The sequence below is a fragment of the Primulina tabacum genome, chromosome 16 (genome assembly GCF_025594145.1).
Source record: "Primulina tabacum isolate GXHZ01 chromosome 16, ASM2559414v2, whole genome shotgun sequence".
Taxonomy (NCBI): Eukaryota; Viridiplantae; Streptophyta; class Magnoliopsida; order Lamiales; family Gesneriaceae; genus Primulina; species Primulina tabacum.
In genome coordinates, this window is record NC_134565.1 from 5,465,164 (window position 1) to 5,479,153 (window position 13,990).

Consider the following 13,990-nt stretch of genomic DNA (forward strand, 5'->3'; position numbering starts at 1 on the left):
TCTCTGGTTTTCTTCATCTTCACCTGCCAACTTAAGCATCGTAGTGGTCACGTCGGACCCCTCCGGCGCCCATTCACGTGTTTGTTTTCCTATTTTCAGGACATCATTGCAGCTATATTCTGGGGAGATAATCTCGATTTGGGATATATCTTACGACTCATTTTTCCTTCATTAACTTCATATCAAGATTCGGTGGATTATCCGATCCAACTCACCATATTTACACGGATCTCATCAATTATGTTTTAGTATGTGGCAATTTTATGCACCGGTGAACTTTATTCATTGATTTATTATATTTTAGTTGGTTAATTACAAGGCATTAATTTTTTACTCTTCTCACTGGCGGAGTCGAAACTTCAATGCCATGAACAAAGAGACTGCTCATTTACTTTAAATAGGAAAATAGAGGGGTTCTTTGCCAAAGATGGTGTTAAGAATCTTTGAATGTTATCATGCTTGGGGAAATAATATTTTTGTTTTTATAGTTCGTATGTTTTTCATTCTTGGTATTGTTAGTCCATTCACAATCTTTGTGCATTTATTTGATTTTTTTAAAAAAAAATTACAAATCGCAAATATTTTGTGCTATATCTTCATTTTGTGATCATATTATTATTTTTCGACTATACGTCAATATTCTGATGAATATAGATTAAAATTGAAAAATAAATTATGATTAGTACATTAAGATCGCGAATCGACCTAGAACAATATATCAATTAATTATAATACTTCTTTAATTCATAGTATTCTGATTTTCTTTTTCAAAAAACATTAAGAAGGGATTAAATATTTGTTCGTTTTTTATTAAGAAGGGATTAAATTTTGTGCTATTTTGGTTCGTTTTTTATTAATCTACAGGCCCTTGATTATGATTGAAAGCCCACATTATTCATGTTGTTTGTGTGATTAAATATCCCTTCTCAAAGGGTGTGATAATTAATATTTTTTGAATAGTGATCATGTTAAGATTGTATATTGATTATAATACCCTTGAATTGTTTTCTTCAATATAAAATGAAAATTTAATAATTAATATAATATTTAAATTTTTATTATATTTTTTTATAAATTAATTTCATATATTTTTATTATTTTCAATCATTTTAAAGAAAATAAATTGTAATGCAAAAGCTAGCCTAAATTAAATTTTTATTAATTTGTAATCTTGTTAATTAATTTTTTTATGAAAATAAATATTTTTTCAATTCTAATTTTTTTTAATGATTTAAATTAATTTTAATAATTGTAAATTATAATTATAAATATTTAATTATCTATCAAATTATTTTAAGAATATTTATAATTATTTTAAGAAAAAACAATAATAATATAATTATTACTAAAACTTTGTTTAACATTAACATTCAAAATATTATTGTTATTTTAATTATTAAAGTAAATACATATTTACAAATTTATTTGTAATAAATATATTTAAATTAATTTTAATACATGTAAATTATAATTATAAATATTTAATTATCTATCCAAATATTTTAAGAGTACATATTTAATTAACATTTGGGCATTTTGGTCATTACATTAAAATTTACAAAATTAATCCATCATTTTAAAATCATACCAAACACCATATTATTTATCCCGACATACTATTAATTCATATATCTCATTTTTTAATCACTCTAATTATTATTCATTTACTTATCCTATCACACGTATCAAACGGAGCCTAAGTTGATAATTATCTTAAAATGGGAATATTTTAATAAAAATATTATATTAATTGAGTTTAATGTAAAAATTTCGCTGAATGCTTTGTACAATTAGTAATTGTAAATGACTTGTAATCAAGTATAAAAAAAACTTAAATGCAATATAGTTTACATTAAATTTCAATAATAGCTTTATTTTCATGTATTACTTGTACTATTATTATTATAATAAATTAAACCCTAAACTAAATTACTTTTTAGCAAAACTACTTATTTATCAATTCAATCAAAGCCGCAACTCATGTGACATGACTAAAGGTACGACTATGTCTCTTGTGAGACTATCTCACGAATTTTTATTTGTGAGATATGTCAACTCTACCGATATTCACAATAAAAAGTAATACCCTTAGAATAAACAGTAATACTTTTTCATGGATAACCCAAATAAGAGATCCATCTCACAAAATACGATCCGTAAAACCGTTTCACATAAGTTTTTGTCTAAAGGTACATGCAGTCTAGTCGAAACATGACATAGATAAACTTGTTTGAACATGAATAAGTCTTTTTGGTATCCTAAATGCACTTTTACTTGAAACAATATATTAATTTTAACGTTACTCAATTTTTGATATGGTTCGAATATTATACTACTCGAGCTCGACTAAATTTAAATTTTGCTTTCGAACTCATTGAATTTCCATTTCTAACTTATCTCGATTCATGCAAATTTCGGACTACTCCACCTCGTAATCGTATAAATAAAAATAAAATAAAATCATAAGTTATCGGCAAAAAAAAAATCAATATAACAAGAAAAGAATCTGGCATTGGGTGCATGAGTGGGCCTCGCTTTCAAATGCGGTGGGTAGATCCATCTCCCCATCTCCCAAATCTGGCAATCCTGTAATTTCACTTTTTCGAACTGAAGGGAACCGAGGTACTCTCTCTTTTAAACTTTTTTGTTTTTACAATCATCGTCTCTGCGCTTACATTCTTGTAAGAGCACCCTTTTGCGTTTGTTTCTTTTGGAAATGTGGTGCCTCAGTTGCCGTCGAATCGTTTGATTTTGTGCAATCTTTGTGGGTTGAACTGGTTATATGATCTTATGATTGCTTCTTGATTAGCGATTATGATGAAAATGAACAAAAGTTTGTGCTTCATGAGTTCAGATTTGTATTTCGACGCGTAATCCAAGTTTATTCACACTGCATTACGATAACACACATATCATCATTGTATCCGTTGAACCCGACATCTATGCTTCTCTGGATTTTTTGTTTATTCATTTTATGTTACGTTCTTCCCATGTCTATGATGACGCACACCTGGTTTACGAGCAGGTACTTCCAATGGAGAGCTTGACGAGTGCTCAGATAAGATTGAACCTGACATACTCTTTTAGTGATCAGAGACGAAATTCTACATTTTTTCCGGCATTAAATCCAAGAGCTTCCAGGAGGGTATTTATTACCCCTACCAGGCTTCTGTTCAATCACAAGAGGCCTCGACGATGGAACATTTCGACAACACAGGTCCCTCCAAAGGTACAACTTTGATTTGGTTTATAATTCTGTTTTTAGCATGCAACATGCACATTATGTGATCAACAATTATTCAATATGGTGACAAAAGAATACAAGATTGTGTTTTAGTTATATATATTTTGCCAAAAAGTTTGATAACTCTGACCAGAACTATTGTAAGTACCTTTGCTGGCATCTATAGCATGAATTGGGAGTTGCTCACTCGCGTTGTATTTTGATACATTTCTCTTGCATATTATTGATCATGGTGGCATAAGATTTATGCTGATGAATGCCTATCATATGTTATTGCTTATGGATGGGTCTTTTCTTTGTAAGAAATCCTTGAGGTATGGAGAGCTGCAAATGCTGTATGCTTTGATGTGGACAGCACTGTTTGCTTGGATGAGGGTATTGATGAGCTTGCCGAGTTCTGTAGAGCTGTAAAGGCTGTTGCTGATTGGACAGCCAGGTTAAACGACATTATTTGTGTTTCAGTTTCTCTTTGAAATTTTTTCTTGCATTTTTCTTTCTCGTCCTTTCTGTTATCCTACCCTATCTATGGAATTTGAGTATGTTTAAGTTTGGTTTTGCCAGGGCAGTGAGTGGCTCCGTAACTCAAAACGTACATGTTTTGAGTGTTGGTGTCATCAATTATCTCCCTCACGCTCTGTAACTCAAGTTCTTGGCCTAAATCATATGATTGTGTTAAAAATTCTGATCTCTCTTGCATATCAACCTCCTGCCGACATCGAGTTCTTATTGAAGTCACGGTATAGGATCTTGCCAACTAGATTCTCTTGTATCTCTTGCTCCAGGCTCGTACTCTGACTTGTTCGTATGCTACGGGGGAGTTCAGCTTCGACAGGCAGTTGCTGCCAAGGCCGATTGGCTGGTATTCAATTCCAAAGACTTGATCAACTGTTTGGACTAGTTTCTTGCACACTATGTTTTCCTTGATTTTTCAGCCGAAATCCACTGTCTCGTGAAGCTCCCTGGAAAACTTGCAGATCTAGCTCGCAACAAGTAAATTCATCATTTTTTGTTGGGACGGGGTTTGACTATAGTCGAAAAATGTGTGCTTGAATAAGAACGATGAACCAACTGAAAAGTTATTTTGTGTCGACTTGATTTGTATGGGTTATTTTTGCATATTTTTTCAATTGCAAGATCCACTGGCACGCCAATATCTCCTACTTTCAACCATCATAATATGCTAAAAACTAGTATTTACATTTTAAAGAATATCTGAGGAGTCAATTTACATGATTTATCTTTTTCCCTCCCTCCATCTAATGTTCAAGGGAGAAAATAAAGAGTCGGGGGCTTGGTTTTATTAATGGTTGATTTCAAATTAAAATTAATTATATTTTATTTACGTACTAACAATTTCAAAATAATTAAGGTAAATTTCGAGTTATATATACACACACACACAAATAAACAAAGTGATACTCGACTTGTTGAATTCGATTCGAAGCTCAAACAATTAGATATTTTTTGATTCAATTTGGTTCGAAATTGAGATTAAGTTTGAATGTTGCGAGTTATCTAAACAATTGTTAGAAAATAAAGGTTTGACTAAAAATTATTTATTAAAAATAATTATATTATATCAACAAAATATTAAAATCCTAGAGATATCGAACAAAAGTTCATTAGACTTAGAATTTTGTTAAAGAAAATTCAAACTTTACTCGAGTTCAAAAGTTTGAAATATAAATTATATATTTTTCGAATTAACTCAAGAATCGACTCGCTTTATCTTCAACTCTCCTATGCCCGTTCAATCCGAATAAAATTTTCTAATTCATTTATATTTTTAAAAATGTTAAAAAATTGAATTTTGAGCATAAAATAAAAATATACTGGCAGGCAGTCAACAAATCACAGCCCGTGGCTTCTTTGTTTGCGGTCAAGTGAATGCCGATGGTAATAACGATGGAAGCCGTAGTTTCTCTTCGAACAATGAAACCTAGCCTACATCGTACGAACCGCAGCTTCCGCACAGTACCCTTAGCTTCGGTCTCCTCTGCTACTACTGACCCAAAACTCGGGCCCGGGTCCCTCGGGCAACGCACCCGCCCCGATTTCCCCATTCTTCACCAGGCAAGTTCTGCTGTGTGATTTTCGTTTTCTTGTCTGTTTTTCTTCATTTGATGAAGTGATATGATTTTGGAGAATTGATTTACTTGCAGGAGTTGAACGGGAAAAGGCTTGTGTATTTGGACAACGCCGCCACGTCGCAGAAGCCGACGCATGTCTTGAAGGCTTTGCAGAACTATTATGAAGGTTATAATTCGAATGTTCATCGAGGAATTCATTATTTAAGGTAAAGTTCTTTTGGGAATACGATGCTATTGCGGCTGGTTAATCTGTTTCTTGTGGTTTTTTTTTTCTTTTTTAAAGTTATATTTTGTGTGTATGTGCAGTGCAAAAGCTACGGATGAATATGAATTAGCAAGGGCAAAGATAGCAAATTTTTTAAATGCTGGTGATTGTAGAGAGATTGTGTTTACAAGAAATGCTACGGAGGCCATAAATTTAGTGGCTTACACTTGGGGCCTTGCGAATTTGAAGCAGGGGGACGAGGTATAACCTGTCAACCTTGATATTGGTGATTGAATGAAAATCTTAGATTTATGTGCATAATCATGCATTGTAGGAGGGCTACATTGAGTATCTATTAGTTGATACTTCGGATGAATATTTCTTTCTATTTAGACTACGTTTTAATCTGTGTATTTGTGTTTAATCTATGCTGTTTTTACTTCTTGTTTCATGTTACATTACTAAAGGGTGATTGATTTGTTGTTTCAGGTTGTACTTACAGTTGCAGAACATCACAGTGCTATTGTACCTTGGCAATTTGTTGCTCAAAAGACTGGTGCAGTTTTAAGATTTGTGAGTTTAACAGAAGATGAAGTTCCGGATGTAGAGAAACTAAGGGAAATGCTTTCTAGGAGGACAAAGCTCCTCGTAGTCCACCATGTCTCAAACGTGCTAGGTGAGTAAAAATCTCTTGTGATGATGATGCAAGTACCCGAGTAGCCTGTCTGCAGAAAGCACATCTTAGTTAAACTAAAGAACTTGCTTTTTTACGAACAAAAATCTGAGTTTGTGGTTCGTTTTTTTCAAGTTTGTTTGTATTATTTTATTTGCGAAAACGTTCATTTCATTCCTTTGTTGACCAATTCGTGTTTTAGAGTCCAAATGATGTAATGTACTTCCTTTTTCATTTTCAGTGGGTTTGCGACATTTAATGTTATTAGGCTCTATTCAGTCTGCTTGTTATTGCGGTTCTTCATAGTAAGGCCTAAATCTGTTGAGAGGGTCTGCATCAGAAAGTAAAACGTTGAAGATAAGCTATGGCAATTGTTGCACTGAAACTAGCACTCTATAGCCTTATACTCAACAGGCACTAGAAAACAGTGTGGCCCAAAATTTCAAAATATCATTTTACGTAAAGAATAAGCTGGCGTTCCTGCCACTTTGATTTTTCGATGGGGACAATTTTGCAGTCTTGAGACCTATAGCATAATCTTCATTCATCACAACCCCATAAAGCCTTTGTGAAGTCATTTTCTAAGGATATGTATTTGCAAGTTATTTTTTTGAATTCTGTGCTCTCTCTGTGGTTCATATCATATCTTCAAAGAAATTATTTTGATGTTGAAACACAGTCTTTCCTTCAACTTTACATATTCTCTAAAATTCTAGTAAATACCTAAATTCATGTCTCTGCTGTTGTTTAGAGAGTGCTGCTATTTCAATTTAATTTAGCAAATTTTGTTTCCTTCGAAACAAAAGAAGAAAATTGATTTTACAGCTTTCTTGTTAGAATTGATTTGTGAATTTCACTTACCCTTATTCTTGACAATAAGAACTTTTGTTCTGTTAAGAAGCTAACTTTTGATTCCTTACGTATACTGTAGTTACACCTCTTTCTCCTTTTCTTCTCCCATAGCATCTGTTCTTCCGATTGATCATGTTGTGAGTTGGGCACATGATGTTGGAGCGAAAGTTCTCGTTGACGCGTGTCAAAGTGTTCCGCACATGGTGGTTGATGTGAGGAGCCTTGATGCTGATTTTTTAGTTGCTTCTTCTCATAAGGTGAAGGCCTTTCTTTTCATGTTAACACTTGAGTTTCACAAGTGGATTTTTCTTCGAAACATATCAGTGATTATTCGAAGTTAAGCATTAAAAGTGCTTCAGATGTGTGGACCTACAGGCATTGGATTTTTGTATGGTAAAAGCGATCTCTTGTCTGCCATGCCTCCTTTCTTAGGTGAGCCTCTCAGGATTAACCACGCACAACAATCTTGTTTTTCCTAATATGAGCATCTCTAAAGTTCTTATTCCAATTGCAAAAGTGAGAATACTCGCTGTTCAGTAATTTATATTGGCCCCTCTAAATCATTGACACTCTTCTCAGGTGGTGGTGAAATGATTTCAGATGTTTATTTAGATCACTCCACGTACGCTGAACCGCCGTCCAGGTTAGAGATTTACTTTCAAAATGGCTTAAATTAGCTGTAAAAGTTAGTGGAAAGAGAGATTATTGGATTCAGTTTACTTTTGGAAAATGAGTGTACGATATTGTTTCATAATTGAAAATGAAGATCAACCTGGGTGATTACCGGACACCGTGATTGTATCTGAAAAATGTATTTATCTGATGTTATTTGCCGTGGGGGGTGTATTTGATTTTTAATTGGAACTAAAATTATTGTTTGTTGCTTGGCAAATGTAATCAGAAATCTTATTTGTGATTCCTGCAATTAGTTTGAAGTTCCATCGCCCTGACATAAAATACATTCTAACGTTGAAAGGAAAGCTGATGCTAACCATTAAATTTATTTTTGATTGAGACTTTGTTTCTTATAGGTACTAGTTTCCAATTCTACTTCTCATATTTGAAAAGCCACTCTTGGATTTGTCGAAAAGCATATGTTTTTAGGAACCCACTTTTAAATTCAGCAAACCCATCATAGTTCGAGAATGTATTTAAAGTCAAACCAACTCAACTATTTGGTATGTGGGAATCAGCAGTACAGAAATATTCCGTTGATTGAGTGATATATATGATTTTAGCTAGTTTCTGTATGGTTGTATGTTGTTCTGGATCACTGTACGTAATGATGTATTATTCTCTCATAATTTTTTTACTATTGAAATCAGGTTTGAGGCTGGGACTCCTGCTATTGGCGAAGCCATTGGATTAGGAGCTGCAATTGACTATTTATCTGGCATTGGAATGCAGAACATTCATGATTATGAGGTATGTTATGATAAAAATGTCACAAATTTTACTTGGATGAATCTTTTTTGGTTTTGATAACCTTGCTCATGTCTACTTAAGGATACAATCTCATTCCTTTATGACGATTTTGTTCTCTCCAAGAAATATGAATTTGTTTTAAAATGATAACTAATTTATAGGATAATCAACATCTAGTGTAATTTACGCTTACAGAGGTAGGTTTGTTTGTTCTTTTTTTTTTGTTTCAGGTAGAGCTTGCTGGCTATCTGTATGATAGCTTACATTCGGTACCCAATGTTCGTGTCTATGGCCCAGCACCTTCAAAATCCAATTACAGAGCAGCACTTTGTTCTTTCAACGTGGAAGATGTTCACCCAACAGATATTGCCACTTTTCTTGACCAACAGGTACATATTCAGCATCCTTTTCTTGCAAATCATATCAGATTCTTTGAACATCAGCAACAAGAATCAGAACCAATTTGTAAGTCAAAGAAAATCTCTACTGTGCAGTGTGCACATAACCATCACATACACTACTCCACAGTTTTCTTTAGCACGTCTTTCCAATATCTCCATTCGGCTTTTTGTAACAAATTATGATTCCTACCATGTTCTTTTTTCAGCATAGCGTAGCTATTAGATCAGGTCACCATTGTGCTCAGCCCCTTCATCGCTATTTGGGAGTCAATGCAAGCGCACGGGCGAGCCTCCATTTCTACAACACTAAAGAGGATGTGGACGATTTTATTCGGGCTCTCACTGATACTATCAACTTTTTTGCATCTTTCAAGTAAGCAACAAAATAAATGAGATGATCAAAAAGGGGTTTAGAGAGGGAAGAGGGAGGCTTTGCAATACAACATTATTAGATTTTTATCCTGTGAATATGACTCTGGTAATGTAGTACATAGAAGAGCTCGGTTCCTCGTCTGTAACATTTATTTTTGTTTTTAATACATAAATTAATTTCTATTTTTCTTCGCAAACTATCATTAGTTTCTTTTTAATTGTTAATCGAATAGATGGCTAAATTTGAATTTTCTTGTTATTATATTTCGTGACCATCATCTGGAACAGGGAAATCATGAACTTCGAGTATATCCTCTTTCTCCACAATCATGTTATCGAAAATGATGCAAGTCTTTATTATATAATTTAAATCAATTGGATCTCACATACGAGATAAATCTCTCGTTATATCGACGTGTTTTGAATACATCAAATGTTCGTTCAACATTTTTTTTTCACGTTCTTTTGATATCGTGCAAAAATTTATACTTTTTGCGAGAGAGGCTGAGGGAATCAAACCGCACTGGAGGGGCTTCGCATTTTGCAAAGTTTAAGAACAAATTGGACATCTCCAGCACATTGATGTTGTTTTGCATCCTGGTATGTAGAAGTATGCATGTCAAATCCATAAATCTATCGATGCAACTGCTCGCAGTATGATTGAAGGTTCTTTTTGGTGTCTACTTTGATATTGTCGTGCTCAAGCCGTTGAACAATTTTTCTAAGCCCAATGCATACAATCAATGCTTCCAAGCATTCCAGGAAATCCCCTTTGAGCATTTTCAATAGTTAGCCGAGTACATCCTCATATGTTGGTTGCCTCAAATACTGCTCAGAAAATATATTATACACCACCCTGCAAAATGTTTTCAAACATTCCAATACTGTCGATGCACCTATTCTCAAGTATTCATCAACAACATCGCCCACTACATCATATGCAAACAGTTGGATTACAGTCGTAACCTTCTGAAGTGATGACAACCCAAGCATATTGGTTGTGTCCCTCCATTTGACAGAGTAAGGTGCATTGGTTAGCAAATCTTCAATAAATTTAAAACATAAATATCTCTTTATTTGAAATCGTCTTAAAAATATTTCTCGTTGTAGACATGATTATCAACGAGATGATATTTATATAATCTCTCAGCTCCAACAATACGTTCTCGATCTTTTTTTTCTTTTTGTAACCACATTTGTTGCTTTACTCTCCCATTTGAAGCAAAAAAGCGGAGTGCTACAAAAATCGATAGCTTGATTGTCATCTTGTCGTGAATAAAAATTGATCATGAGATTGGAAATTTAATTATTCGATGATGGTGATGATGAAAAAGTAGAACTCTTGTGCCCATAAAAAACAAATTGTGAGTGAAATTTTATTAATTATTCGAGAGAAATTGGATTGTTTTTAGAACGAAAGTGGGAGAAATTTGATTTTCTGAAACTATAATTAAGTGAATTCATATGAGATTGAAGAATATAACCATTATTAGCCGTTGGAGATTTTTATGGAATTTATTTTTTTATTTTTCCTATTTTTAATTTTTTAATTATTTTTCTATTTTTTTAAGGCTATCTACATCAGACAAATCATCCAATTTACTCTTTTGTATATTTTAAAAATGTTTTGTTATTAATTTTAATTTTTTTACATTTTTATTATTAATTTTAATAATTTAAAACGGTCATATTGGTTAGATATTTTTTTGCATTAAAAAAAAATTAAATGTTGTAGACAAGCTTCACCGCGACGAAGGAATCCATGTGAGGTCCGTCACGCGTGCTTCCTTGCCCATTGTAAGAGGGTGTCAAGCTGTTCATATCTAAATACCATGTAGTTTTATATAAGAAAGTATATGATGAATAATATATTCATTTAGTGAACAAGGAAATACAACTTACACTAATACAAATCAAATCAATAGATAACAACATCATTTAATCTTTAGTTTAAAATACAAAACTGTAAGGCCCAAGATTATATCATTTTAATCCGAGATTATTTAATTTATGAATTTTGGAATGTTGAATTAGATTCCATGGTTTTTGTAATTAATTAGGATTGAAATTGAATTAAAAAGAGTTGTGAGGACCAAATTGCAAATAGTGAAAAGTTGAGGGACTAAAGTGCAAATATGGAAATTGGAGTGGGACACTTGTCACACATGCAATTTGATATTACTTTTGTCAATTCCTTAGCACCTTCAGCGAGAACCGAGCGCATTCTCTGGAAAATTTTCAAAGCTTCTTCATCCCGTAGAATTTTGATTATTCCAAATCCGTCTATCAGAATTTTAATCCGAACACGGTACCGTACTCCTCTCATCGACAGCTACAACTAGACGTAAGTTTTATTGAGTTTTATTATCATTTAAAATTATGATATTGGAGAAATTATTATTTGATCATTATTATGTGTTCTTGGAATATTACACATCATATAATCGAAACCGGGTTGAAGAACAGACTGATTATGGAGTTGTTATGATTTTCTGATTATATTGATTGAAAACAGGACAGATTTGGATTATTGATTGATTACATATTGTATCGGATATGGGTTATGATTTGTAATTGATATTTGTTGATATGGTATTTATGGGGATATTGAGATTGTGCCGTTATGCCGATGATTTGAATTAAATTCAGATTAATCAGATTTCGTATTGTATTGGGAATGGAATGTTGATATTATTATTCTCGATATGTCATTTCAGATTTACAGAGACAGTCTTGAGTTCAGAACTGATATTGTTTCAGACCAGGACTACAAACGAAAGGTATAAGTCAATGTGGTATTGGGAGATCGACTCAAGTAGGATATACTTGGGTTTCCCTAAATCACATACTTATTGTTGTTATATGCATTGATTTGATTTTATATGCTGTTCTATTGATTTATAGGAAGCATGTATTAGATGAGTATTAGACGAGTGATCTTGTGACAGAAGTGCCTGATAGTGGTGGGATCGCCACGGGCACATTGCACGATGTCACAAGATAGTGTATTGGCGATAGTGCCACATTCTGTGACGGATAGGTCAAGACACCGGATGTTTGGTTATATCGACGTGGATAGAATTGGAGTTTCTTCTATTACTATTGGTCGATATAGGAATACCAACATCTGGAAACCGGGATCCCTAGACTAGGATTGAGTCTAGTCTGAGTCGTGGAGTCACGAGTATGATTGATAGTTTGACATTAATTATGTTTCAGATTTTGATATATATTTGATATCTGCTACATGCTTTATATTGATGATATGATTGCATGTCCGTTGATTTATACTGGGATTATATTCTCACCGGAATTATCCGGCTGTTGTCGTTTTTGTATGTGTGCATGACAACAGGTGGGACAGGATCAGGGTCGAGGAGATGACGAGAGATCATGATTAGAGTGGAGACCACGGACTTTGATGTTGCTGTAGATAGGGTTGAACACTTGATAGTTAGTTGTTGAACCTTAGTTGTATTGAATGTATGCTGTACAGGACTTGTACCTTATTTTATACTGATATGTATACTAGTATGATTTCCATTACGTTCCGCATTTTAAAAAAAAAAATTTAGACCCTGTTTATTTTAATTGATTAAATTGTCCTAATGATGAATAAGAGTATGATTAGCGTCCGGGTCCCCATAACAGGTAGTATCAGAGCGATAGATCCTTTAGACTGAGATAGGAGCTAGTGAGCGGGGTATATTGAGTTTTCTTTCCTGCTTTTGAGTGCTAGCATGTTCTACTGCTTTATAATGCATGTTTATCTGACTTGATTTGAAAACATGTGTTATTGAGAATGGATCAGAGCCGATTCTTTATCAGCAGTAAGATGATCCGGAGGAGGACTGAAACAGATTTGTGGTATTTGGTTTCTAACCCTTTTGATAATCAGATATGCCTCCTCGAAGAGTACCAGAACAGGGTAGCACTTCGAATCCTCCAATGGATGTGACAGCAACATCGATGGAGACATTGCTGAAGAGATTTCAGTCATTCCATCCACCTACACTGAAAGGTACTGAGATAGCAGTGGATTGTGAGAGTTGGCTGGACGATATTGAGATGCTGTTCGAATCCTTGGATTACACCGATGAGCGGAGAGTGAAACTGATAGGGCACCAGTTGCATGATGTGGCAAAGAACTGGTGGATCACAACAAAACGGGCCTTGGAGCATCGATGTACGACTATTACCTGGAATGTCTTTAGAATTGAATTTTATCAGAGATTCTTTCTAGTGTCGTACAGGAAGGATAAGGGAGCAGAATTTGCAAACTTGAGACAGGGTCAGCTGAACATCGAAGAATATGTGGCCAAGTTCTCTGCATTGCTACGATTTGCTCCACATGTGGCCGAAAATGACAAAGCTGTTGCTGATCAGTTCATTAATGGCCTGAATCCTGAAATCTTTACCTTGGTGAATACCGGGAGACCAAACAATTTTACTGATGCCTTGAACAGGGCCAAGGGAGCCGAAGTCGGTCTGATGAGACAGAAGGGAGCTTCGTTTGTGGCTCCAGCGCCGAGACCACAGCAACCACCTCCTCGGTTTGAAAGTGGCAGCAGTAGTGGCGGAAAGAAGGACTTCTTGAAAGCTAGAGGGAAGCAATTCAAGAAGTCAGAAAGCAGTTCTTCTGGCTCTGGGAGTCCTCGACAGAGCCAGAGCTATACAGGGCCTTATTGCAACACTTGTGAAGGGAAGCATTCCACAGAGCAGTGTCGA

At 34.2% G+C, this 13,990-nt stretch overlaps 2 protein-coding genes across 2 annotated transcripts; both read left to right on the forward strand.

Annotated features, from left to right (window-relative positions):
• The first annotated feature begins 2,495 nt into the window (after positions 1–2,495).
• On the forward strand, positions 2,496–4,395 carry LOC142529311 (phosphoserine phosphatase, chloroplastic-like). Its single transcript, XM_075634816.1, has 4 exons — positions 2,496–2,622; positions 3,026–3,229; positions 3,548–3,680; positions 3,806–4,395. The coding sequence occupies exons 2-4, from the start codon at positions 3,196–3,198 to the stop codon at positions 3,882–3,884; spliced, it is 246 nt and encodes an 81-aa protein (XP_075490931.1). The 5' UTR covers positions 2,496–2,622; positions 3,026–3,195; the 3' UTR covers positions 3,885–4,395.
• A 687-nt stretch (positions 4,396–5,082) lies between these two features.
• LOC142529735 (cysteine desulfurase 1, chloroplastic) lies at positions 5,083–9,459 on the forward strand. The gene is made up of 10 exons (XM_075635351.1): positions 5,083–5,317; positions 5,407–5,540; positions 5,641–5,800; positions 6,029–6,215; positions 7,176–7,321; positions 7,424–7,496; positions 7,644–7,707; positions 8,390–8,489; positions 8,720–8,878; positions 9,097–9,459. Exons 1-10 carry the CDS (start codon positions 5,132–5,134, stop codon positions 9,265–9,267), a joined length of 1,380 nt encoding a protein of 459 aa, XP_075491466.1. The 5' UTR covers positions 5,083–5,131; the 3' UTR covers positions 9,268–9,459.
• Positions 9,460–13,990: the final 4,531 nt, after the last annotated feature.

Excerpts from the sequence above, each read along its gene's own strand:
- LOC142529311 (XM_075634816.1), top strand. The coding sequence starts at position 3,196 with ATGGAACATTTCGACAACACAGGTCCCTCCAAAG. Across the intron at positions 3,230-3,547 it reads CAACACAGGTCCCTCCAAAG|AAATCCTTGAGGTATGGAGA; the intron begins GTACAACTTTGA and ends TTTCTTTGTAAG. Across the intron at positions 3,681-3,805 it reads GTTGCTGATTGGACAGCCAG|GGCAGTGAGTGGCTCCGTAA; the intron begins GTTAAACGACAT and ends TGGTTTTGCCAG.
- LOC142529735 (XM_075635351.1), top strand. The coding sequence starts at position 5,132 with ATGCCGATGGTAATAACGATGGAAGCCGTAGTTTCTCTTCGAACAATG. Across the intron at positions 7,497-7,643 it reads TGCCATGCCTCCTTTCTTAG|GTGGTGGTGAAATGATTTCA; the intron begins GTGAGCCTCTCA and ends CACTCTTCTCAG. Across the intron at positions 7,708-8,389 it reads TACGCTGAACCGCCGTCCAG|GTTTGAGGCTGGGACTCCTG; the intron begins GTTAGAGATTTA and ends TATTGAAATCAG.